Genomic DNA, 26945 nt, shown 5'->3' with positions numbered 1-26945 from the left:
AGAAAATTTAGATACTGTTAAACATTTAGCAGTATTTTCAAATGTATCTCCAAATTATGTCCAACAAATAGAGCAATTGTTTAAGAGAAAAGTTCTGCGTGACTAAAATGAAAATATTAATTATGCTGTAATTATTGATGCAGTAAAGAAATGCTTCTGTAATCCTTAGAGAGTTGAATTATTATACACAAGCCCTAATGTGCTGGTTGAAATGTGTCACAGGAATTTACATTCAGCACTTGTTAAATTGCAGTAAATGTAGCATATCAAGGTAGGTGTAAAAGTCGGATGACTATTTGTTACTTATTTTAAATTGCTTGAAACCTTCTTAACCAGAGACAGCTGTTCCGAGGTCCATTGCTGGTCCCCAGGGATAATCTCAAGACTATGTTGTTGGGCCCTGTCTTTTATGGCAGAAGTAATAAACATGACAGGCTGTTGGGTTACCATCTGTTTAAAATGGCTACTGCTTTGTTCACAGTCGCGGATTTGGGATCTGTTTTCTGTCTGTCTACACCGTAACCATCTTATTTGGTGTCACAACAGGTGGAGGTTGATGGAAAGACGCTAAATGTGACCAGTGAATGGAACCTTGCTTCACCCTTGTTGCCTGTCACCATTGATGATACCCAAAGGACCGTTCAGGTATATTTAACTTCAGTCCAGTTCTCTGATTATTTTTTTTAAAAGGGAGTATTCCGCATGAGTACTTATGAAATGGGGCGCTCAGAGTGAGACAGCTGAAGAGCATACAGTGCAGGTTTTCCTGCCACTGTGTAATAGGAGAGGACAAAAACTAGATGAATCCTGATCATAAACTAATCATTGGATTTTGTTCGTACATCAAGTATAGTGTGCTCTAATATTTAAAAAAGAATGTATTTAGTACAGTGATGATAAATTGTACATTTCCTGGGGTCAATATTTATCCCTCAAGCAGCATCACTCAAAACAGATTATCTGATCATTAACACATTGCTGTGTGTGGGATCTTGCTGTGTGCAAATTGGCCACCACTTTTCCTACATAACAGCAGTGACTACACTTCAAAAGTACTTCGTTGGCTGCAAAATGCTTTGGGATGTCCTGAGGTCGTGACAGGTGCTATATAAATACTTTGCAAATGGAAAGATGCACGCACTTCAGTTTGGAAAATGCAAACCGTTTTTAAGACTGTAGTCGGATTCCTCTCGGCAAGAGGTTCCTGTTGAAATGATGCAGATAGAAATATTCTTCACTTTGTTTCTTGCTGTATGTGACAAGTATATGATACATATTTTGGAATCCACAGTAAAAGAGAGTGATGATCCTTTAACTCGAAAGTTTGCTAATACTTGGTTTCCTAGCACAGCTTGAAAACACTGTTGTTCGACTGATGTGGTTTTAAAAACAAGTCTTTCAATAATGGACCTTTGTGACTTCACTGAGATCAAGACCTTGAATGCAGACATACATTTTGGCAGTCATGCATGATTTTAAAAACTCCATTTAATTTTTTTAAATGGAAAATGACCTCAAAACAGCTTAGTAAAATATTTAATTACGTCAAGATTCCAAGAAAAGGAATGCTGTAAATAGCTAGCATGAGCCTGTTAATGGTCATAACTAACTTTATGGAACGTTTAGAAGGGAATTCGTGTCTAATTATAGTCAGGCATGATGTAGTAGTCTAGGAAGGTAAGCAGTATTTGTGGCTGTGTTTATTTTGACTCCTAATAGCTGCTCTTGGGAAGAGAAATGACCTTGGAAAACAATGCCAGCAACTGCTGACTCCCTTCGAAACTGACTTTCTGAAATTGGTGAGCAGTATTCTGTTAGAACCATCTATACCCTTGATGTTCCAGAGACGACCTATGGTTTCTACCTACAAGAGAGGGGATCTTAGTGAATTTGAAATCTACAGAGCAATCTCACTGGTATCATTGGTTGTTAAGGTAGTTCTTCAAATTGTCATTATGCACCAATTGCACATTCTGGAGGACAGAGCATCAGAAAGGAACAGGCAGGCTTTCTCTCTGCTGAGGAATATGTCTTGTAGGGTGTGGCCTTACAAAAGATCGCAGAACATAGTAAGGTTCTGGGGAGCTACACTTGGACGGCTTTCAGCAGTTTGTATAAGGTCTCGTGCTTCACACATCCCTGACAACGCAGCTGGACGCCATGGGAGTATGTGTCAAAATTTTGGGTCTTATTCAAGATATGGTCTGCATTTGCAAGACCAAGTAAGCAAAGCGAAAGATTCGCTAAATTTCACTCTCCCAGAAGGAGAGTGTGGCAAGGTTATGCACGGTCAACCCTCCTGTTTGGAGTCTCTATCAACGAAGCAACCAGGTCGATGGTCTCAGCGTGTCAGAATACATTGCAACACTTTTTTGTTTAAAGGTGACGTTGTGGGCTGAATTTTACCAGGGCAGCGAGCTTCAAAGATGGCAGGCCACACACGCGGGATTTGCTCCGTGGAGCCGCCGCAATATTACATATGGCAGCTCATTTACATGGCCAGGGTGGACCGCCCCTCCACCTCTCTCCCTCTCCCATCCCCCCAATGACTAAACCAATTATTACTTGCCCTCTCCCCCCACCAAAAAAACTTACCCCGTGATCCCAACCTTTCCCCCACCCCCCAAACGTTTATAAACTTTGAATTTTACCCTTTCCCACCACCCCTAGCCCAATCAAAAAGGTTTGACGCCGTTTCCCCCAACCCCCCCCCCCTCCACCTCCTGCCCTGAAGACTTACCTCCTCCCCCCTCCCGACCAGTGTTTCGCCATACTTCACTGATCGGGGATCGGATGGCGCGGGAGTGCTGGCTACCGACCGTAATATGGGAGCGGGACAGCCGGCTTGATGAGGTAAATAATTATTCGTTCATTAGCATCCATTAAAATATTTAAATTCCGGCCCCGTCGCCGAGTGGCAGGGGGCCATCATGAGGCCTTGCTGCTGCCGGTAATATGGGGTGGGCCCTGCCCGGCATCGGGGCCCTTCCACGACCCCTGGTGTTGGTTGAGGGGGAGGGGTGTCGGTAAAATTAAGCCCTGTGCGACTAATGGATACAGTAGGGATACACTTTACGCATCATCTTGCACAGTGGGTTATCCATTGAGATAGGAGGTGAATGTCAGCCTGTACTGTATTGTGGACTTATACAAGAGGCAACATCAAAGGCAACACCTAAGTTGTTCATATCCATGCCTAGAAATCCTGGGCATGCCAACTTCAACTTGTAAACAGTCTGTGGACCTCCACTGAGAAGGAGCGAAGGATGCTTCATTATTTTCCATCTTTGTTCAGTTACTGCAAAACACCAATTTAGGGTCTGTTAGAAACAGTCATAGGCCATTCAGCCCCTCGAGTATTCAAAGCTTGAGTGCGCCCGGTCTCTCTCAGATGATTCTAATACTATAATTTATGTTACCCCTGTGCTTGCTGATCTGCATTGGTTCCCAGTTAAGCAATGCCTCAATTTTAAAATTCTCATTCTCGTTTTCAAATTCCTCCATGTCCTTGCCCCTCTCTATTTCTGTAATCTCCAGTGCCACAGCCTTCCGGGATCTCCGCATTCCTCCAATTCTGGCCTCTTGAGCATCCCCAATTTTAATTGCACCACCATTGGCAGCCATGTCTTCAGCTGCCTGGGCCCAAAGCTCTGGAGCTCCCTCGCTAAACCTCTACGCCTCTCTACCTCTCTGTCCTCCTTTAAGACATTTCTCAAAATCTACCTCTTTGACCAAGCTTTTGTCCTAATATTGCCTAAAGAGCCTCAGTGACAATGTTTGCTTTATAACGCTCCTATGAAGTACCTTGGAACGTTTTGTTACATAAAAGACACTATATAAGTACAGTTGTTGGTGTCTGCCTTATATACATTAAATCACTTATATTATGGGAATTTGAGCCTGCTTTTTGTGCCTGTATGTCAATAGATTTTGTTTTCTTAAGCTAAGCAGCCTCCTAACCACACCCGCATTTTACAAAATATGCAGAAACAGTCAACAAGACTATTATCCCATAAATATAAGATATTCAAAATAGACAAATATCTTTTAAGGTTGGTGTACAAGGACAGTCACTGAAACTGCTGACAGCAATAGCTTTAAATCTAAAAGGTGTATTCTACTTTAAACACGAAAGTATGGAAGATATTATGCAGTGGAATTTTGGTGTAATGAAGTTGAAGGGACTAGCTGGAAATGTAGCTGTTATGGAGCCATAGAGTCATTACAGCACAGAAGGAGGCTATTCGGTCCATCGAGTCCATGCCGGTTCTCTGTAGAGCAATCCAGTCAGTCGTATTCCCTGCTCTATCCCCGGAGCTCTGTAAGTTTAATTCCCTCACGGGCCCATCCAGTTTCCTTTCAAATCATTTCGCTGCCACCACCCTCGCATGCAGCGTGTTCCAGATCTTTACCACTCGATTTGTAAAAAAGTTCTTTCTCCCGTTCCCCCTGCATGTCTTGCCCAAATAGGAACAGCTTTCCTTTGTTTACCTGAAACCTGTCATAATCTTGTACACCTCTATCAAATCTCCCCTCAATCTTCTTTGCTGCTGGTAGAACAACCCCAGCTTCTCCAACCTAACCACAGCTTTATAAATGTTCAGCATTATTTCCCTGCTTTTGTACTCTATGCCTCTGTTTATGAACCCAAGATCCCATATGCTTTGCTAACCACTCTCTCAGTATGTCCTGTCATGTTTAAAGAGCGATGCACCCCATTCTCCCCCCCACCCCACCATGCTGTCCCCTCCCCCCTCTCCCTTCCCCCACTCTCTCTCGCTCCCCTCTCCCTCTCCCTTCTCTCTGCTCTCGCTCCCCTCCCCATGCTCTCCCATCCCCACGCTCTCCCCTCCCCACACTCCACCCCCAATCTTCCTCCCCCTCACGCTTTCCCTCACCCCCCCCACTTGCCACACTCTCTCGCTCCCCTCCCCTCTCCCTGCACTCTCCCCTCCCCATGCTCTCCCCTCCCCATGCTCTCCCATCCCCACACTCCAAACCCTGCTCTTACTCTCCCCCCCCCCAGCTCTTCCTCCCTCACACCCCCCCCCCCCCCCCGGCTCTTCCTTCCTCACCCCCCCCCCCCCCCCTGCCAGCTCTCTTCCTTCCCCCTGGCTCTCCCTTCCCCCCTCTCCCTTCCCCCTCTAACTCTCCCTTCCCTCACCACGACGCCCCTCTCTTCCCCCCCGCCCCTGCTTTCCCTTCCAGCCCACTGGTGGGCAATGGGGAAACAGGTTGCCCAGTTTCCTCTTTTGTAATCCAAGGGCTTTGACATCAACCACCACAGCCACTGTTTCATCCTAGCTGAATGAACTCAACACAAACTGGGGATGAAACTTGGAACTTTATTGGTGTGTATGATTCAGTTGCTCACTGGTTAAACTTGCCAACCATTTAGGGACGGATGTAGCAGATTTCTTGAACGTGACTTTAAAAATATAATGGAGAAAGTTTCCACCGATGTATTCCATTGTTTGGCTGAAGCAGTGTGATTCGAATTCTTTGTACTAAAGGTGATGAATAAACAACAATCCTTATTTCAATAACAAATACAGCTGAAATGGAAGAAGGGGGAATATCATGTTATGTATAATTTCCTTGCTTATTATGAGTTTTTTCAGAAAGTGTACTGTTTAATTTTGTCCACAACAGTTGTAAATCTCTTCACCAAGAATAGCAAATGAATGTGTACAGAGCCTTGAAATATTATGAAACACTGCTGTATGAATGGTACCTTTGTTTGTTTTTAACGCCTTGTTACCTTTTCTCATCCTTGACCGTGATAATTGTAGTGGAGGCGGTAAGTATCGTGCTGATTGTACCCTTGCTGCATCTTGCGTTGAATAGGTCATTGATACCCAACTAAGTGGAACTAATTATAGATGGCAAAAGTGAAAGACAAACTGGGTGCAGCGTCACATGAAACCTTCTTCATTCAAAGAGAACCACATAATAACCTGGTCTGTAAATAAAGTGGAATTAGGAAGCTTCAGTTTTATAAGTTGCAATAATGAGTTTATTTAATCCATTCAAGCCATAAGAAGTGAGGAGTTTATGCCGCCAGTCTGTATCTGTACGCCTTTCTGTCTAGACAGTACTTTTCACCTCAAGAACGCAAAACAACTTCATTGTGCTTTTTAAACAAACCTGCGATTAACTGCCTCATCGGATCCTGGCTTAATTTTTATGGGGATACATTCCCCCTTGTTTTTCTACCCTGCCTAAGTTTTCTTGTGCCATCCCTAGCAGCACCACTCTGAACCAGCTCTCTGCTTTCCTCCTCCTCTCACACTGACAAGGCAGCAACCAACAGCTCACTTCTGGCAAACCGATATTCCATCACTCCATGTACCAATGCAGCCCAGATTTTAATTACCTATACATGTTGGGCTATATCTGTCTCTAATCTTAATAAGATTAAAACAAAATAGAACAACGGGGAAATAGTCTATTCATACTGTGCACTGTCGAAACTTGGCCTGTGAATCCTTCCTTCCTCCCTCTCACCCTTTTGCGCTCTCTCTTTCACATTTGCAAGCATTTGCCTGCGGATGTCCTGAGGATTGCCAATTTTGTTCTTTAAAGTCACCACTGCATACGAATCTGTTGGCACGCTGACCTCCTGCTCTGCTCTCACCTCCTGTGAGTAGATGAGCTACAGACACAGTGGGGGTCCTCTGTGCCACCGGAAAAAATCCATAGCCTTTCAAAATGACCATGAGTTGCTTCCCTAATTACATCATTGGCCTCCCGCCACTGACAGACCACTCTGACGCTGCCTCTGGTAAAGGTGCGAGGAGGCGGGAACACCTCAGGGAGCCGGCCTGATATTTTTTGTCATTTTCCTGGCCTCCCTGCCTCCAGACTATTCTCCAAGGTGCTGGAAAATTCCTCCCATTGTTGCAGAAAACTATCTCAAACACAAGGAGTAGACCATATGGCCCATCGAGCCTGCTCCGCTATTCAAAATGATCATGGCTGATCTGAGGATTCAACTCCAGTTTCCCGCCCGCTCGCCATACCCCTTGATTCCCTGAGAGACCAAAAATCTGTCTATCTCAGTCTTAAATGTATTCAATGATGGAGCATTCACAACCCTCTGGGATAGAGAATTCCAAAGATTCACACCCTTTGAGTGAAGTAATTTCTCCTCATTTCAGTCCTAAATGTTCAGCCCCTTATCCTGAGACTGTGTCCCTGTGTTTTAGATTCCCCGACCAGTGGAAATAATCTCTCAATTTCTACCCTATCCAACCACTTTAGGTTCTTGTATGTTTCAATGACATCACCTCTCATTCTTCTAAATTCCAGAGAATCCAGCCCCAATTTACTTAGTCTGTCATCATAGGACAAACCCCTCATCCCAGGGACCAATCTAGTGAACCTTCGCTGCACTGCCTCCAATTCAAGTATATCCTTTCTTAAATTTTTAGAATTAGAATTAGAACATTACAGCGCAGTACAGGCCCTTCGGCCCTCGATGTTGCGCCGACCTGTGAAACCATCTGACCTACACTATTCCATTTTCATCCATATGTCTATCCAATGACCACTTAAATGCCCTTAAAGTTGGCGAGTCTACTACTGTTGCAGGCAGGGCGTTCCACACCCCTACTACTCTCTGAGTAAAGAAACTACCTCTAACATCTGTCCTATATCTATCACCCCTCAACTTAAAGCTATGTCCCCTCGTGTTTGCCATCACCATCCGAGCAAAAAGACTCTCACTATCCACCCTATCTAACCCTCTGATTATCTTTTATGTCTCTATTAAGTCACCTCTCCTCCTCCTTCTCTCCAACGAAAACAACCTCAAGTCCCTCAGCCTTTCCTCGTAAGACCTTCCCTCCATACCAGGCAACATCCTAGTAAATCTCCTCTGCACCCTTTCCATAGCTTCCACATCCTTCCGATAATGCGGTGACCAGAACTGCACGCAATACTCCAGGTGCGGTCTCACCAGAGTTTTGTACAGCTGCAGCATGACCTCGTGGCTCCAAAACTCGATCCCCCTACTAATAAAAGCTAACACACCATATGCCTTCTTAACAGCCCTATTAACCTGGGTAGCAACCTTCAGGGATTTATGCACCTGGACACCAAGATCTCTCTGTTCATCTACACTACCAAGAATCTTCCCATTAGCCCAGTACTCTGCATTCCTGTTACTCCTTCCAAAGTGAATCACCTCGCACTTTTCCGCATTAAACTCCATTTGCCATCTCTCAGCCCAGCTCTGCAGCCTATCTATGTCCCTCTGTACCCTACAACATCCTTCGGCACTATCCACAACTCCACCGACCTTAGTGTGATCCACAAATTTACTAACCCACCCTTCTACACCCTCTTCCAGGTCATTTATAAAAATGACAAACAGCAGTGGCCCCAAAACAGATCCTTGCGGTACACCACTAGTAACTAAACTCCAGGATGAACATTTCCCATCGACCACCACCCTCTGTCTTCTTTCAGCTAGCCAATTTCTGATCCAAAGCTGAAATCCATATACACCACATCCACTGCTTTACCCTCATCCACCTGTTTGGTCACCTTCTCGAAAAACTCAATAAGGTTTGTGAGGCACGACCTACCCTTCACAAAACCGTGCTGACTATCGCTAATGAACTTATTCTTTTCAAGATCCTGTCTCTTATAACCTTTTCCAACATTTTACCCACAACCGAAGTAAGGCTCACAGGTCTATAATTACCAGGGCTGTCTCTACTCCCCTTCTTGAACAAGGGGACAACATTTGCTATCCTCCAGTCTTCCGGCACTATTCCTGTCGACAATGACGACATAAAGATCAAGGACAAAGGCTCTGCAATCTCCTCCCTAGCTTCCCAGAGAATCCTAGGATAAATCCCATCTGGCCCAGGGGACTTTTCTATTTTCACACTTTCCAAAATTGCTAACACCTCCTCCTTGTGAACCTCAATCCCATCTAGCCTAGTAGCCTGAATCTCAGTATTCTCCTCGACAACATTTTCTTTCTCTACTGTAAATACTGACGCAAAATATTCATTTAACACTTCCCCTATCTCCTCTGATTCCACACACAACTTCCCACTACTATCCTTGATTGGCCCTAATCTAACTCTAGTCATTCTTTTATTCCTGATATACCTATAGAAAGCCTTAGGGTTTTCCCTGATCCTATCCGCCAATGACTTCTCGTGTCCTCTCCTTGCTCTTCTTAGCTCTCCCTTTAGATCCTTCCTGGCTAGCTTGTAACTCTCAAGCGCCCTAACTGAGCCTTCACGTCTCATCCTAACATAAGCCTTCTTCTTCCTCTTGACAAGCGCTTCAACTTCTTTAGTAAACCACGGCTCCCTCGCTCGACAACTTCCTCCCTGCCTCACAGGTACATACTTATCAAGGACACGCAGTAGCTGCTCCTTGAATAAGTTCCACATTTCGATTGTTCCCATCCCCTGCAGTTTCCTTCCCCATCCTCCCCATGTGGAGACAAAAACTGCACACCGTATTCCAGATGTGGTCTCACCAAAATCCTGTCCAATTGTAGCAATACTTCCTTATTCCTGTACTCCAAACCCCTTGCAATAAAGGCCAACATGCCATTTGCCTTCCTAATTGCTTGCTGTACCTTTAGATTAGATTAGAGATACAGCACTGAAACAGTCCCTTCGGCACACCGAGTCTGTGCCGAACATCAACCACCCATTTACACTAACCCTACAATAATCCCATATTCCTACCAAACATCCCCACCTGTCCCTATATTTCCCTACCACCTACCTATACTAGTGACAATTTATAATGGCCAATTTACCTATCAACCTACAAGTCTTTTGGCTTGTGGGAGGAAACCGGAGCACCCGGAGAAATCCCACGCAGACACAGGGAGAACTTGCAAACTCCACACAGGCAGTACCCGGAATCGAACCAGGGTCCATGGAGCTGTGAGGCTGCGGTGCTAACCACTGCGCCACTGTGCCGCCCGAGTTAACTTTCTGTGTTCCTTGTACGAGCACACCAAAGTCTCTTTGAACATGGACACTTACAAGTTTCACAGCTTTGAAAAAATATTCTTCTTTTCTATTCTTACGACCAAAGTGCATAACTTCACACTTCCCTACATTATACTCCATCTGCCTCTCACCTAACCTGTCTATATCTCTTTGCAGCCTCTCTGTGTCCTCCCCACAGTTAACCTTTCCACCTACCTTTGTATTATCAACAAATTTAGATACGTTACTCTCTGACTCTTAGTCTAAGTCATTAATGTAGATTGTAAATAGCTGAGGCCCCAGCACTGATCCTTGTGGCACTCCACTGTTTACTGCCCGTCAAATTGAAAATGCCCTATTATGAACATACAAATTAGGAGCAGCAGTAGGCCACTCGGCCCTTCAAGCCTGCTCCGCCATTCAATAAGTTTAAGGCTGAGCTGATTACTCCACATTTCCACCTACCCCCGATAACCTTCCACCCCCTTGCTTATCAAGAATCTATCTACCTCTGCATTAAAAATATTCAAAGACTCTGCTTCCACCGCTTTTTGAGGAAGAGAATTCCAAAGACTCACGACCCTCTGAGAGAAAAAATTTCTCCTCATCTCTGTCTTCCAACAACACTCAAGAAGCTCAACACCATCCAGGACAAAGCAGCCACTTGATTGGCACCCCATCTACAAACATTCATTCCCTCCACCACCTGTGCACAGTGGCAGCAGTGTGTACCATCTACAAGATGCACTGTGCACTGCAGCAATGCACCAAGGCTCCTTAGACAGCACCTTCCAAACCTGCGACCTCTACCAACTGGAAGGACAAGGGCAGCAGATGCATGGGAACACCACCACCTGCAAGTTCCCCTCCAAGTCACATACCATCCTGACTTGGAACTATATCGCCGTTCCTTCACTGTCGCTGGGTCAAAATCCTAGAACTCCCTCCCTAACAGCACTGTGGGTATTTCCGTGCTTTTTGACTCTACTCTCTCCTGACTGATTTTAAGTGGGCGACCCCTTATTTTTAAACAGTGACCCCTAGTTCGAGATTCTCCCACAAGGGGAAACATCCTTTCCACATCCACCCTGTGTAGACCCCTATGGATCTTACGTTTCAATCAAGTCGCCTCTTACTTTTCTTCCAGCAGATACAAACCTAGCCTGTCCAATCTTTCCCCGTAAGACAGCTCACCCATTCCAGGTATTAGTCTAGTAAACCTTCTCTGTACTGCCTCCAACGCATTTACATCCTTCCTTAAATAAGGAGACCAGTACTGTACGAAGTACTCCAGATGTGGTCTCACCAATGCCCTGTATAGCTGAAGCATAACCTCCTTACTTTTGTCTTCAAGTCCCCTCGCGATAAACAATAACATTCTATTAGCTTTCCTAATTACGTGCTCTACCTGCATACTAACCTTTTGCGATTCATGCACGAGGACACCCAGATCCCTCGCATCTCAGAGCTCTGGAATCTCTCACCATTTAGATAATATGCTTTTTTATTCTTCCTGCCAAAGTGGACAATTTCACAGTTTCCCACATTATACTCCATTTGCCAGGTCTTTGCCCATCACTTAACCTATCTATATCCCTTTGTAGCCTCCTTATGTCCTCTTCACAACTTACTTTCCTACCTATCTTTGTGTCATCACCAAATTTAGCAACCATACCTTCGGTCCCTTCATCTAAGTCATTTATATAGATTGTAAAAAGTTGAGGCCCCGGCACTGATCCCTGTGGCACACCACTTGTTGCATCTTGCCAACCAGAAAAAGACCCATTTATTCCTACTCTCTGTTTCCTGTTAGCTAACCAATCTTCTATCCATGCCAATATGTTACCCCCTACACCATGAGCTTTTATTTTCTGCAATAACCTTTGATGTGGCACCTTATCAAATGCCTTCTGGAAATCTAAGTACAATACATCCACCAGTTCCATTTATCCACAGCACATGCAACTCCCTCAAAGAACTCTAATAAATTGGTCAAACAGGTTTCCCCTTAGTAAAACTATGTTGACTTGTTCTAATCATACTGTGCTTTTCTATGGGCATTGTTAAGACTTCCTTAATAATAGATTCAAGCATTTTCCCAACGACTGATGTTAGGCTAGCTGGCCTGTAGCTCCCTGTTTTCTCCCTCCCTCCTTTCTTGAAAAGCAGTGTAACATTTGCCAACTTCCAGGCTGATGGGACTGTCCTGAACCTAAAGAATTTTGGAAACTCATAGCTAGTATATCCACTATATCTGCAGCTATCTCCTTTAGAACCCTAGGATGTAGGCCATCAGGTCCTGGAGATTTGTCAGATATTAGTCCCTTACGTTTCTCTAATACTTTTTTTCTGCTGATATGAATTTCCTAATTTCCTCACTTTTTAGCCCTTAGCTTGCTGTCTATTTCTGGGATGGAACTTGTGTCTTCTACTGTGAAGACAGACACAAAATATTTGTTCAGTGCCTCTGCTATTTCCTCATTCCCCATGATAATTTCTTTTGGTCTCTGCTTCCAAGAAACCAAGGTTTACTTTAGCTACTCTTTTCCTATTGATATACCTAAAAAAGCTCTTACAATCTGTTTTTTGTTACTGGCTAGTTACTGCCATATTCTATTTTTTCTTTTTAGCAACTTTTTGGTAGCCCTTTGCTGGTTTCTAAAACACTCCCAATCCTCAGACTTGCTACTCTTTCTTGCAACATTGTAAGCCGTTTCTTTTAATCTAATACTATTCCTAAGTTCCTGATTGAGCCACAGATGGGTCTTTCTGGCTGAGTTTTTGTTTTTCAGTGGAATGTATTTTTGTTGAATATTTTGAATTGTTTCTTTAAAGGTTTCCCACTGCCCATTTACCACCATACCTTTAAGTCTATTTACCCGATTTACCTTCTCCAGTTCTCCCCTCATGCCTATGTAATTGGCTTTATTTAAGTTTAAGATTCTTGTTTGTGATTGGAGTATGTCACTTTCAAACTTAACATGGAATTCAATGGTATTATGAACACTGTTTCCCACTGGATCTTTTACTATGACATTGTTTATTAACCCTGCTTCATTACACAATACTAGATCTAAGAAAGCTTTATCCCTAGTTGGCTCCACAATGTATTGCTCCAAGAAACTGTCCTGAAAACATACTTCAAAATCATTTTCTAGACCACTCTTTCAATTTCATTGTCCCCGTCTATATGAAGATTAAAGTCCCCCACAATTATTACATTGCCTTTGTTACAAGCTCCAATAATTTCTTGTTTAATGCTCTGCCCAGCAGTACAACTACTGTTAGGGAGCTGATAAACTACTCCCACCAGTGTTTTCTGATTCTTGCTATTCCTTATTTCCACCAATACCGAGACTACTTCATGATCTTCTGAGGTCAGATCCTTTCTCACTAATGTTCGTATGTCATCCTTTACCATCTGTGCTAACCTACCTCCTTTGCTATTCTGTCTGCCTTTCCGAAATATTGTGGACCCTGGAATATTTATTTCCCAACCTTGATCACCATGTAACCATGTCTCTGTAATGGCAATTAGATCTAAATCATGTACCTCTCGTTGTGCCATTAGTTCATCTATATTATTGCAGATGCTGCATGCATTCAGATATAGAACCTTTAATTTCATTTTTTTTTTGCTTCTATTCCCTTCAATTACTTTATTTGCTGATGTATAATTTCTGTTAAACTCTCTGTCCCTTCCTGTCCCATTCTGCTTGTCTTTACCCTCAATGTTATACTGTTCTGATGCGTTGGTCTTTTTCTTTGGATTTCTAAATCTCCCCTCTCCCGAACACTCACCCACTCTGTTAGTTCACAACCTCTAGTCTAATCTGATGGCTCACTCTTGAGTTTGTACGCACTGTCTGTTCCTGCCACACTCTGATTATCATTATCCTTATTGCTGTCTTGCTCTCTTGCCTTCTCTCTCTTTAAATTATCATATCTTCCCTCACTTGATCCCTTGCCCCCACTATTTAGTTTAAAGCCCTCTCTACTGCCCTAGTTATACTCGCCAGAACACTGGTCCCAGCACGGTTCAGGTGAAGACCGTCCCAATGGTACAGCTCCCACTTTCCCCAGTACTGGTGCCAATGCCCCATGAATCTAAACCCATTACTCCCACACCAATCTTTGATCTATGCATTTAACTGCCTAATCTTATTAATCTACGCCAATTTTCTCGTGGCTCAGGTAACTTATTACCTTTGAGGTTCTGCTTTTTAATTTAGCCTCTAGCTGCTCATACTCCCTATGCAGAACCTCTTTCCCAGTTGTATCTATGTCATTGGTACCCATGTGGGCCACAACAATTGGATCTTCCCCTTCCCACTGCAAGTTCCTCTCCAGCCCTGAGGAGATGTCCCAAACCCTGGCACCAGGCAGGCAACACAGCCTTCTGGACTCTCGCTCTTGGCTGCAGTGAATGTGTCTATCCCCCTGACTATATTGTACCACTCCATTCCTATTTACTCCCCCCACTTGAATGGCTTCCTGTACCACAGTGCCAAAGTGTCCAGGTAACTTTCCCCCTCCTTGCTATGCGTTGCAGTCTGTAGCTCGGCTTCCAGCTCATTGACTCTGGGCCGAAGCTCCTTAAGCTGTAGACACTTACTGCAGACATGTTTGCCGTGAATCACACTGGCGTTCCACATACTGCAGCTGCAACACATTACCTGCCCTGCCATTCTGATTGTGTTTTAAATAACTTTCTTTGGCCACTTTATCTCGAGAGACAATGGGTAAGCGCCTGGAGGTGGTCAGTAGTGTGTGGAGCCGCGCCTGGAGTGGCTATAAAGGCCAATTCTAGAGTGACAGGCTCTTCCACAGGTGCTGCAGAAAAATTTGTTTGTCGGGGCTGTTACACAGTTGGCGCTAAATAACTAATTCATTATTTACTTAATTAATTAATTGGAAATATTCACCAGCCAATTTGTTAAGCTATACTACTATTAGTAAATAAAACCTTACAACTAGTAAAATTATGAGTTTTGAAAGATAAATGATTAAAAAAACTCACCAACCAATCAACTACCTGTTTTCCTGTGATGTCACACTTTTTTTTCTCTCCTCAGAACAAGGTCGGTCCGCTCTAGTGGCCTGGACTGGATAGCTCTTTTACACTGTGTGCTGGTCTCTCTCTCTCTCTCTTCTTCCCACCGCCACTCTTTTTCACTGCTCGCTGGTCCTGCTCTCTCTCTCCCCTACCTTTCTGACAAGAGCTTACCTGCTTATCCCAATCTGTACAGAAGTTAAAACCCTCCATTAATACCACTCCACCTTTACTACATGCTTGTCTAGTCTTTGCATTAATAACTTATGCCACTTAACAGCTGCTACCTGGGGGTTGCATCAATAACTCTCCTTCCACTACTTTTAAAATATTTCTTATTTCTATCCCAAAGATAGAAATGCGTTCAAGTCTTCTGAAGAAGGAATTTTCCTCCACACAAGATCAGGGGGCAGGTTGTTCAACCTTGCCCGTCTAAGAGCGAAGTCCAAAGTACGGAAAGTCCTCATCAGGGAACTCCTCTTTGCTGATGATGCTGCTTTAACATCTCACACTGAAGAGTGCCTGCAGAGTCTCATCGACAGGTTTGCGGCTGCCTGCAATGAATTTGGCCTAACCATCAACCTCAAGAAAACGAACATCATGGGGCAGGACGTCAGAAATGCTCCCATCCATCAATATTGGCGACCACGCTCTGGAAGTGGTTCAAGAGTTCACCTACCTAGGCTCAACTATCACCAGTAACCTGTCTCTAGATGCAAAAATCAACAAGCGCATGGGAAAGGCATCCACTGCTATGTCCAGACTGGCCAAGAGAGTGTGGGAAAATGGCGCACTGACATGGAACACAAAAGTCAGAGTATATCAAGCCTGTGTCCTCAGTACCTTGCTCTATGGCAGCGAGACCTGGACAACGTATGTCAGCCAAGAGCGACGTCTCAATTCATCCCATCTTCGCTGCCTCCGGAGAATACTTGGCATCAGGTGGCAGGACCGTATTTCCAACACAGAAGTCCTCGAGGCTGCCAACATCCCCAGCTTATACACACTACTGAGTCAGCGGCGCTTGAGATGGCTTGGCCATGTGAACCGCATGGAAGATGGCAGGATCCCCAAAGACACATTGTACAGCGAGCTCGCCACTGGTATCAGACCCACCGGCTGTCCATGTCTCCGCTTCAAAGACGTCTGCAAACGCGACATGAAGTCCTGTGACATTGATCACAAGTTGTGGGAGTCAGTTTCCAGCGTTCGCCAGAGCTGGCGGGCAGTCATAAAGGCGGGTCTAAAGTGTGGCAAGTGGAAGAGACTTAGCAGTTGGCAGGAAAAAAGACAAAAGCGCAAGGGGAGAGCCAACTGTGCAACAGCCCCAACAAACAAATTTCTCTGCAGCACCTGTGGAAGAGTCTGTCACTCTAGAATTGGCCTTTATAGCCACTCCAGGCGCTGCTCCACACACCACTGACCACCTCCAGGCACTTACCCATTGTCTCTCGAGATAAGGTGGCCAAAGAAAGATTTCTATCCATAAAGCCTTTACATGCCTGATTACCTCTTGTTATATCACTATTATCATGGGTGTGATTTCATCCTAATCATTAAGGCTACTTCTCCCCCCATCTACCAGTTTCCCTGACCATCGTGTAGACCTTATAACCTGGTATATTCAGTTCCCAGTCCTGGCCGACTTGCAGCCATATCTCAGTGATGGCTACCATGTCCTACCCTTCAAGTTGAATTTGCTCCTGCAATTTATTCAATTTGCTCCATAAACTCCATGCATTTGTATAAAAAGCACTTGTTTGGGCCACACACTCTAACCTGTCCTACAGCTCTAATGTTGTTTTTCTTGAACATTTATTTCTCTCCTGATTTAATTATTTTACATTTTTTAGTTTTCACTTTTCCTGTAGTAATCCAGAGATTATAATCTTTTCGCTCCTGTTTTTAATTTAACTCCTATCTCCTGGTACTCTCTGAATATAACCTCCTGCCTATTCTTCCCAGTGCTTTTGCTCCCAACCGGGACCAGAAGTTAGGAAATGTCTATGCACCATCACGGCACCTTCACTACAGTAAATAATGTGGAATTGCAGTCGGGGGGTGAGGGGAGGTGGGGGAAATATCCTTTTGATTTCGCCTCTGAAGAGCCTTTTGATTTTTTTCTACTTTGAAGGCTCTATATAAATGCAAGTTGTTGTTGGTACTGTGACATAGTAACAGGAATAGGCATTCAGCCCCTCAAGCCTGTTCTGCCATTCAGTTAGATCATGGCTGATCTGTATCTTAATTCAATATCCTTTTATATTTTTGTCCAGCAAAAATCTATCGATCTATTTAAAATTATTAATTAAACTAATAGCTACTTCTTTTTGTGTGATAGAATTCCACACTTCTGCCACACTTTTGCATGCTGTGTTTCCCAACTTCTCTCCTGAATAGACATGCTCTGATTTTCAAGCTATCACCCCTTGACCTAGACTCCCCCACCAGCAGAAAATGTTTCTCTCCCATCTGCTGTATCAATTCCTTTCAAAATCCTAAGAACCTCAATCAAATCACCCCTTGACCTTCTATATTCCTGAGCATACCAACCTAGGTTATGTTACATAGAAGGCTTGATCAGATTTGAACAGATTTTTCAAAGAAACTATGCAGAATATTTTGAGGAGGTGGTGACACTTTTTAAAAGGTTTATTGGAAGATCCAACTTTTCAATGCAGTTTAAATGGGCCAACAAAGCAACATTTTTCCATAATGTGGGGCTGCATTTTTTGATCTCATCAAGTCTCATGATATAATAAGCTTTCAGGATTTTATAGTTAATGTTTAAAGGACATCACTGCAAGAAAACCTAGGATATCAACTTTACTGCACCATGCTAATTAAGCTCATGTTTACGAAGGAAATGCTTTGCACTGAATCTTGTTCTTCAGGGAGTCTTTTTAAATGGTCTATAAAATTGACTATAAAATAAAATGAGGATGAAAATATTTTGACCGTGTAGTCTGTTGTGTACTCCTTGAGTTACCAAACTTTGTTAATTTATGTTGGCACGGTGTGCAATGCATCGTGAGTAAACCGCCACTTTGTTCTCTTCTGTGCTTTCCAAAATTTGATGTTTATATTGAGTTGTGGGAAATAGTACCTACTCCTGCTTCCTCGGCTGAAGTAGTCTGCAAGTTGTGAATTAAAACAAATCTCCCATGTTTCATGTATTTGTTTCCTTGTGGGGAGTTTTAATGTGTATGTATGTGTGTGCATAAAATTATACAGCATTGTATTCATTTCCCCTGCTTTTATAAACTTGTAATGGTATGCAAGAGTGCAGTGGAGGGGAACTACCTACTCTAAAGTTTTTGTTAATACAGGATCGCATCTGGTGAGCTAAGAAACGACAGTATACGCTCATCAACCAGCCACCAGTGGCTCTCGCTGTCACTCGCACCTTGCTGCCTACCCAGTGCTTTTGCAGCTCCTGTTGACTGTTGTTAATGCCCTGGCCAAAGTCATACTCATAGAGTCTTTATGGCAAAGAAAGAGGCCATTCAGTCCATCAAGTCCATGTCAGATCTCTGTAGACCAATCCAGTCAGTCCCACTCCCCAGCTCTATCCTGGTAGCCCTGCAAGTTTATTTCCCTCAAGTGCTTATCCCGTTTCCTTTTGAACACATTGACTTTCTCTGCTTCCACCACCCTCAGAGGCAGAGTGTTCCAGGTCATTACCACTTACTGTGTTAAAAGAATATCTTCCTCACATCCCTCCTGTACCTCTTGCCTAAAACTTTAAATCTATATACCCTAGTTCTTAAACAATCAGCTAATGGGAACAACTTTTCTTTGTATACCTTATCTAAACCTGTCATGATCTCCCCTCAACCTCCTTTGCTCCAAGGCGAACAATTCTCAGATACTGAATCAGTCCGTGTTCATATGCAGCAAGACCTGAACACCATTCAGGCTTAGGCTGATAAGTGGCAAGCAACATGCACACCATACAAGTGCCAGGCAATGACTGTCTCCAACAAGAGAGAATTTAACCATCTCCCCTTGACATTCAACAGCATTACCATCGCTGAATCCCCCACCATCAACATCCTGGGGGTTATCATTGACTAGACACTGAACTGGAGCAAGCACATAAATACTATGGCTACAAGAGCAGGTCAGAGGCTGTGAATTCTGCAGTGAGTAACTCACCTCCTGACTCCCCAAAGCCTATCCACCATCTACAAGGCACAAGTCAGGAGTGTGATGAAATTGTGACGAAAACCACACCTACCAAAAATGGGACATATTAATTTCCCATTTGGAACATTTTGAACTGTTACTGGATTTGAAATAACTTGATTAAAGAGACCACAGCAGTGGCTGAAAACATGGCTGCACATTTGCATTGTAAAAGACAGTTGAATAAGAGAGACAATGGAACTGCTCCCTGATTCAATTAACCAGATGGATTTTGATCAAGAGACATTGAATGTGTAAAAGGCCAGTAGTCCAACGCCCCTCCCCCCAACCCCGCTGAGAGTGTCTACCAAGCTTGGGGGGGAAATCCATAAACCGTGCCAGGCTGGTTGTTCCAAATTGGGAAGTAGTCACTTGACTAACCTGCTGGCCAACTTGGAGTTTTTTGAATTGTGCCACACAGTTAGAGGAAAGACTGCAACTGAACTTGAAGAGAGCACTTATCTCTCTCTCTCATGCAAAGTTCCAGGGACCCACAGAAGTAACTCCAGCCTCAAGAGAGAAGACTTATGCAGCCTTCTGGTACCATCTAAATAAGTGAAAGTGTGCACTAGGCCTCAACGAGAACTGCAAGACTTAACTGCAATCAAAGGCTTTACATCAAATCCCAAAACGAGGAACTGAACATATTACTTCAAACCTCTCCTCTTTAATTCTTTCTCCTTCTCTGTCTCTATTTGCGTGTGTGTTTATCGTGTATGCATGCTAGCGTTGTTGCGTCGCATATTTTTAGTAGTTTTAACAGAATTAGAGTTTGAAGGTTAATAAACTTGCACCTTTCTTATTTAAATCTAAGAAAACCTGACTGTTTGATTTCTTTTCCATTACAATTAGTGAGCAGTGAGCAAGGATTCACTTGAGGGGAAGCTAAAAATGCAGAGTTTTAAAAATTAAACACTGTTACGGCCAAACCAGGAATAGGCTGAGAGGGGAGCCCTAGACCCGGTCCTCACCTGGTCATAACAGAATACTGTGCACTTGCCTGGATGAGTGCAGCTCCAACAACACTCGAGGCGCAACACCATCCAGGACAAAGAAGCCTGCTTGATTGGCACCCCATGCACCACCTTAAACATTCAGTCCCTCCACCACTGACGCACAGTGGCAGCAGTGTGTACCATATATAAGATGCACTACAGCAACTCACCACGCCTCCTTCAACAGCATCTTCCAAGCCCATGACCTCTACCACTTGGAAGGACAAGGGCAGCAGGCACGTGGGAACACCACCACCTTCAAGTTCTCCTCCAACTCACACACCATCCTGACTTGGAAATATATCATTGTTCCTTCACTGTTGCTGAATCTAAATCCTGGAACTCCCTCCCTAACAGCACTGTGGGTGTACCCGCACCATATGAACTGCAGCAGTTCAAGAAGACCGCTCACCACCACCTCCTTGGGCAATTAGGGATGGGCAACAAATGCTGGCTGAGCCAGCGACACCCACATCCCACAAAACGAATGAAAAAACCCCCCAGCCTGTCCAAATTAGCTAAATTCCCTCATTGCTGGAACTATTCTGATAAATCTCCTCTGCACCCTCTCAAGGACCTTCACATCCTTCCTAAAGTGTGGTGACCAGAACTACAGATGATTGAACCCACTCCACTATGTGAAACTGCCTTTGAACTTTGCCATTCTACTGGGGCAGTTGCTTGAACCCTGTCAATGCTCTGGGCAAGGTGGAAGTGACCTTGGGAGTCTTGATAACACTCAGGTAAGATCAGGAGGCCATTCAGCCCCTTGAGCCTGTTCTGCCATTCAGTTGGATCATGGCTGATCTGTATCTTAACTCCATCTACCCGCCTTGGTTCTGTAACCCTTAATAATCCTTGCCTCACAAAAATCTGTCAATCTGAGTTTTGACATTTTTAATTCAGCCACCCCAGCCTCAACAACTTTTTGGCAGAGAGAGTTCCAGATTTCCACTAAGCTTGCTGTGACAAAGTGCTTCTTGACATCACCCTTGAATGGCCTGGCTCTAATTTTAAGGTTATGCCCCTTTGTTCTAGACTCCTCCCCTCCCACCACCAGAGGAAATAGTTTCTCTCTATCTACTGCTTCAATTATCTGAAGGGTAGGGGGTGAGAAGAGAGAACATTATGCTGAGGCATGTGCAGCTTCAATTTTCCCACACTTTCCTGAGCTGTGTCACCGTGGGAAGGTGCTGAATGGAAATAAGGAGGTTCTCCATAGGGAAGATGGGGAAAATTGATAGGAGAGCTTGCTGACAGTTCAAACATCCTTTGTGCATGCTAACTTTCCTGTACATTATCTGTTGCAATGGAAGATGACGAGAGAATGAAGCTGTGCATCGTGTGTTCTGCTGCAAATTGAAAACCACATTTCTCCTCAAATGAATCTTACCTTGCTATGCAAGGTACTTAGATCAGTCGTTACTCCAGGGATCTGAGCACGTAATCTAGACTGACACTTCAGTGCAGTCCTGAGGGAGTGTTATATTTTCAGAGATCCCGTCTTTCGGATGAGACGTTAAATTAAGGCCCCATTTGCCCTGTCAGGTGGATGTAAAAGATCCCACAGCACTATTGAAAGACAAGCAGGGATGTTCTTCCTGGTGTCCTGGCCAATATTTATCCCTCAATCAATGTCAATAAGACGTGGGTTGTTTTATCATGGATCTCATTGTTATTTGTGGGACCTTGCTGTGCACAAATTGGTAGTTGCATTTTTCTATGTTACAACATTGACTGCGCTTCAAAAATATTTCATTGGCTGTGGTGCACTTTGGGACATCTTTAGATCATGAAGGACACTATATAAATGCAAGTTCTTTCTTTACTGCAAGTCTTTTATGGTGAACTGCTGAAAATTGGATTACTTCCAATAACACTGTGATTGTCCTCCTTAGAGCAGAGAAGGTTAAGGGGCGATTTAATAGAGGCATTCAAAACTATAAAGTGTTTTGATAGAGTAAATAAGGAGAAACTGTTGTGAGTGGGGCGCCCAAAGCTCCCTTTGAAGGATGCTTGTAAGCGTGACATGAAGGCCCTAAATGTGAACCATCGCACTTGGGAGTCACTAGCTGGCGAAAGAGGGAAATAGTGCCACATCCTGTGGACTGTGTTCACTACCACGATGACCAGTTGCTACAGCAGCTTGGCAACAGGCGGCAATGTCAAAAACAACAACTCTCAACATCAATGAATAGCTTCATGTGCAGCACTTGTGGCAGAACCTGCCTCTCAAGGATTGGCCTTCACAGCCATCAGCAAAGGTGCAACAAGAGAAGACACCCCACCTAAATGGATTGTTTGCTGCATGCCCATCCTCTTTCGTAAATGGAAGGATGCCAACAACACTGTTGTGAGTGGCAGGAGGGTCAGTAACCAGAGGACACAGATTTAAGATAAGTGACAAAAGAACCAGAGGGGGAGTTGAGAATTTGTTTTAACGAAGTGAGCTGTTGTTATTTAGAATGCACTCGCTGAAAGAGCAGTGGAAGCAGATTCAATAGTAACTTTCAAAAAGCAATTGGATAAACACTTGAAAAGTAAAAAATTACAGGGCTATAGGGAGAGAACAGGGGGAGTGGGACAAATTGGATAGCTCTTTCAACGAGCTGGCACAGGCATGATGGGTTGATTGGCCTCTTTCTGTGTTGTATGATTCATTGAATTCATAATATTGTGGAGAATGTTTACCATTTTGAGATTTGGGTTTTCTGTCACTGTGTGCAAAGTGAGAGTCAAAATTCTGTTTCTTCAGTAGATACCATTTTATAACTACCTGAATTGCTTTTTACAGGTTATACAGATGTACCTCTATGATGTTAAACCAATTTATCTGTGTTAACAAATAATAGCTTAGCTGTGGATTGTTTTCTCTTAAAATTACTTATTCAGTGGGATAAAGCTTAACTTCCTGACAATTTTTGTACACCTCTCTGCACTGGATTTTTTATCATTTGATGTATTAATAATTAATATTGTTTTCTTGTGTATATATTTAACAAAATAGTCTTGTTACAACATGTTGTGACAAGAAGAGAGTTCGGTTTCATATATGAAGGTTATTTCTGTGCAGATCAAAACATTATTGCATAATTGGCTTGCTGAACAGTAATTGATTTTAACCCTCTGGGATTGCATATTGTGACAAATTATTATTATTTTTTCAGTGCCTTTCCCGAGATGCAGCTGGAAATATGAAAATTCAGTACCTTGGCACTGTGGTAAGCTGTCGTTCAGCTCTTAAGTGTTTTCAGCAGTGTTGTATAATAAATGCAGCTTTGCTGGTAAATGATGCTGTACATACTATCTCCATTCATAAGAGCTTGTAGCCAATGGTCCAGTGGGTTTGGAATATGTTGGCAAATGCACCATATGTTGTGTTACAAAGCCACATAGACCTGAAGGCCCCAAGCTTTATTCTTGGGCTGTGTTGTGTTTTAGTGGATTGGGGGATGTCTGCAGATGTTGCCCATATGGCATTTGATAAGGTTCCTCTGAAGAGATTAATAGCAGAAATTAGGGTGCTTGGAATTGGAGCTAACCTTGTGGCATGGTTGGTTAGGAGGTAATAGACAAAGTGTAGGAGTAAAGAATTCTCTGATTGGTGGGATGGGACAAGTGGTGTTCCCCAAGAATGTACAGGGGGGCTCTGCTTTTCAGCATATATATTAGTGATTTGGGTGAAGGAATAAAGAGTTGTATATTCATATTTGCAGATGACACTAAGTTAGGAGGCACAGTAAGTAGGAAGTTACCAAGGAAGTAGACAGACGATGGCAGATGGAGATTATTGTTGGAAGTTGAGGATCTGAAAAAGACAAATTTGAATAGTTTCTTAATGGTGAGAGACGAGGAGCTGTGGAGGAACAAAAGGATTTGGGTGTCCCTGTATACAGATGCAAAAAGTAATCAAAAGGTGAATGGAATTTTGGCCTTTATCTCAAAGTTGTTGCAATTCAAAAGGGGAGGAAGTTATGCTTCAGTTGTGCTGACTCTTGGTCAGATCAAATCTGGAGTAGAGTTTTCAGTTTTAGGCACCTTACTTCATGAAAAATATATAGGTCTTAGAGGGAGTACAACACAAATTCACTAAAATGGTTCCAAGATTTAAAGGGTTAAATTATGAGGCCAGGTTGCATAAACTTGGTTTGTATTCCCTTTAACTTGGAATTTGAAAGGGTGATCTAACTGAATATAAAATGATAAAGTGATTCAATATGATAGAAACAGAGAAACAACAACAGGGAAGAAACTAAAATTTCTGATGAAAGGTCACTGATCTGAAATGTTAACTCTGCTTCTCTCTCCACAGATGCTACCTGACCTGCTGAGTATTTCCAGCACTTTCTGTTTTTATTTCAGATTTCCAGCATCCGCAGTGTATTGCTTTCATTACAGGGGAGAAACTGTTTCTTCTGCTGGGGAATGCAGAATGCGGGGGCATATTTAAAAAATTAGAACAAGACAATTTAGGACTGGGATCAGGAAGCATGTTTTCGCACAAATGGAACTGGAAATCTGGAACTCGCTCTCCACAAGGCTGTGGATTGTGGGAGTCAATTGAAATTTTCAGGACTGAGATTGCTAGATTTTTGTTACGTAAGGGTATTAAGGGTTATGGAACCAAGGTGGGTGAATGGAATTGAGGTACAGATCAGCCATGATCTAATTGAATGGCGGAACATTCCCAGCGAATAGTGGGGCAGATATCTCTTGTTACAAAAGGTAGATACTGCAGGGAACTCGGAGCCAGAGAGATCTTCTGGACTAGTTTCTATCGCCGAGACACATTAGAGAGGAATTTCCCAGATTTTTCTTCTCCAAATTAGCCTGGGTTTTTTTCTGGTTTCTCACCTCTCCCAGGAGATCACATGGTTTTGGGTAGCTTGGAGAGTGTCTATATTGTGATACACAAGGTATCACATCTTGTAGGAGGGGCTGAATGGCCTTCCCCTGTTTCTATGTCCCTAAGTCAGTGCCAACAAACAATACGATCATTTGAGGAACTATCCAGGAAGTTGTACGATAGGGTTACTGGTGTGTTAGTGCTCAAGAAAGAGAAGGGACCCTGTCTAGTCTGGTACCTCATTAGCATGCAGGTACAGCAAATAATTAGGAAGGCAAGTGGAATGTTGGCCTTTATTGCAAGGGGGATGAAGTATAAAAGCAGGAAAGTTTTGCTGCAACTGTACAGGGTGTTGGTGCGACCACACCTAGAGGACTGCGTACAATTTTAGTCTCCTTATTTAAGGAGGGATATATTTGCATTGGAGGTAGTTCAGAGAAGTTTCACTAGGTTGATTCCTGGGATGAAGGATTTGTTTTATGAGGAAAGGTTGAGCAGGTTGGGCCTATACTCATTGGAGTTTAGAAGAATGAGAGGTGATCTTACTGAAACATACAAGATTCTAAGGGGGCTTGACAGAATAGATACTGAGAGGATGTTTCCCCTCATGAGGGAATCTAGAACTAGGAGGCACAGTTTCAAAATAAAGGGTCTCCCATTTAAGACAGAGATGAGGAGGAATTTCTTCCCTGACGGTCATTAATCTTTGGAATTCTCTTCCCCAGAGAGGAGTGGAGGCTGGGTCATTGAATATATTCAAGGTTGAGCTAGACAGATTTCTGATCTACAAGGGAGTCAAGGGTTATCAGTGGGAAGGGCAAGCAAGTGGAGTTCAGGCCATGATCAGATCAGCCATGGTCTTTGTGAATGGCGGAGCAGGCTCCTCAGTCCAAATGGCCTACTCCTGCTCCTATTTCTTATGCTCTTATGTATGCTTTTGTCAGGTCATTTTAGCTACAATTCTAGGGGTCAGGGAGATGCTATAGCCACCCCCTCTCCATAAGGTTGTCAAGACAGTTTTTCTGATGCTTCCTCCCATGATCACCCAGCAGTGCTTCTCTCCACTGCTGCATTTCATCCAGGAGTATCTCACAGTCAGTGAAATCTGTGGTCATCTTTGCTCATCACTTCAAATTGCCTGTTCCCTCCTTTAGGTTTCACTGATGTCTGTTCTTCCATACTTTAAAGCACTATCAAAATCTCAGACGAGACCTTTGAAGCTTTAAACTGCCACTGAATTCAGTTTTGAGAAAAGGTACACCGCTTCAAGTGCAAGTTCTTCAGCCTGATGCTGACAGTGTAAAGCCAGTGGCAATTTTTGCACCTGTTGTTTCCTCCCCACTCACACATTACTCTAATGTTACACAGGAGTTGCATGATTCGCATAAAACTAGTATGGAGGTGCAGCAGGTAATAAGGAAGGCAAATGGAATTTTGGCATTTATTGCTAAGGGAATAGAGTATAAAAGTAGGGAAGTGTTGCTGCAACTGTGCAAGGCATTAGTGAGACTGCACCTGGAGTATTGCGTACAGTTTTGATCCCCTTACTTGAGGAGGGATGTAGTTGCATTGGAGACAGTTCAGAGGAGGTTCACTAGACTGATTCCAGGGATGAGGGGCTTGTCTTATGAAGAGATTTTGAGCAGTGTAGGCCTTTACTCTCTAGAATTTAGAAGAATGAGAGGAGATCTAATTGAGGTATATAAGATGATTAAGGGGATTGACAAAGTAGACGTAGAGAGGATGTTTCCTCTGGTGGGGCAATCTAGAACAAGAGGTCATAGTTTTGGATAAGCAGATTTAAAGCAGAGATGAGGAGAAATTACTTCTCTCAAAGGGTCGTGAGTCTGTGGAATTCACTACCCCAGAGTACGGTGAATGCCGAGGCATTG

The 26945-nt window shown here is 43.5% G+C and overlaps 1 protein-coding gene across 5 annotated transcripts in view; it reads left to right on the top strand.

The window, feature by feature from the left end:
* The window catches only part of pcca (propionyl-CoA carboxylase subunit alpha), a 374025-nt gene that overhangs the window by 245862 nt on the left and 101218 nt on the right, over nucleotides 1-26945 (top strand). For all 5 annotated transcript variants that reach the window (XM_068034216.1, XM_068034214.1, XM_068034222.1 and 2 more), the window contains 2 exons: nucleotides 547-645; nucleotides 23375-23428. In XM_068034216.1, the coding sequence (XP_067890317.1) occupies nucleotides 547-645; nucleotides 23375-23428 (153 nt within the window). The remainder of the gene's footprint in view (nucleotides 1-546; nucleotides 646-23374; nucleotides 23429-26945) is intronic.

Source organism: Heterodontus francisci, chromosome 6 (genome assembly GCF_036365525.1).
Source record: "Heterodontus francisci isolate sHetFra1 chromosome 6, sHetFra1.hap1, whole genome shotgun sequence".
NCBI classification, from domain to species: Eukaryota; Metazoa; Chordata; class Chondrichthyes; order Heterodontiformes; family Heterodontidae; genus Heterodontus; species Heterodontus francisci.
This window is presented reverse-complemented; position numbering and strand designations above follow the sequence as displayed.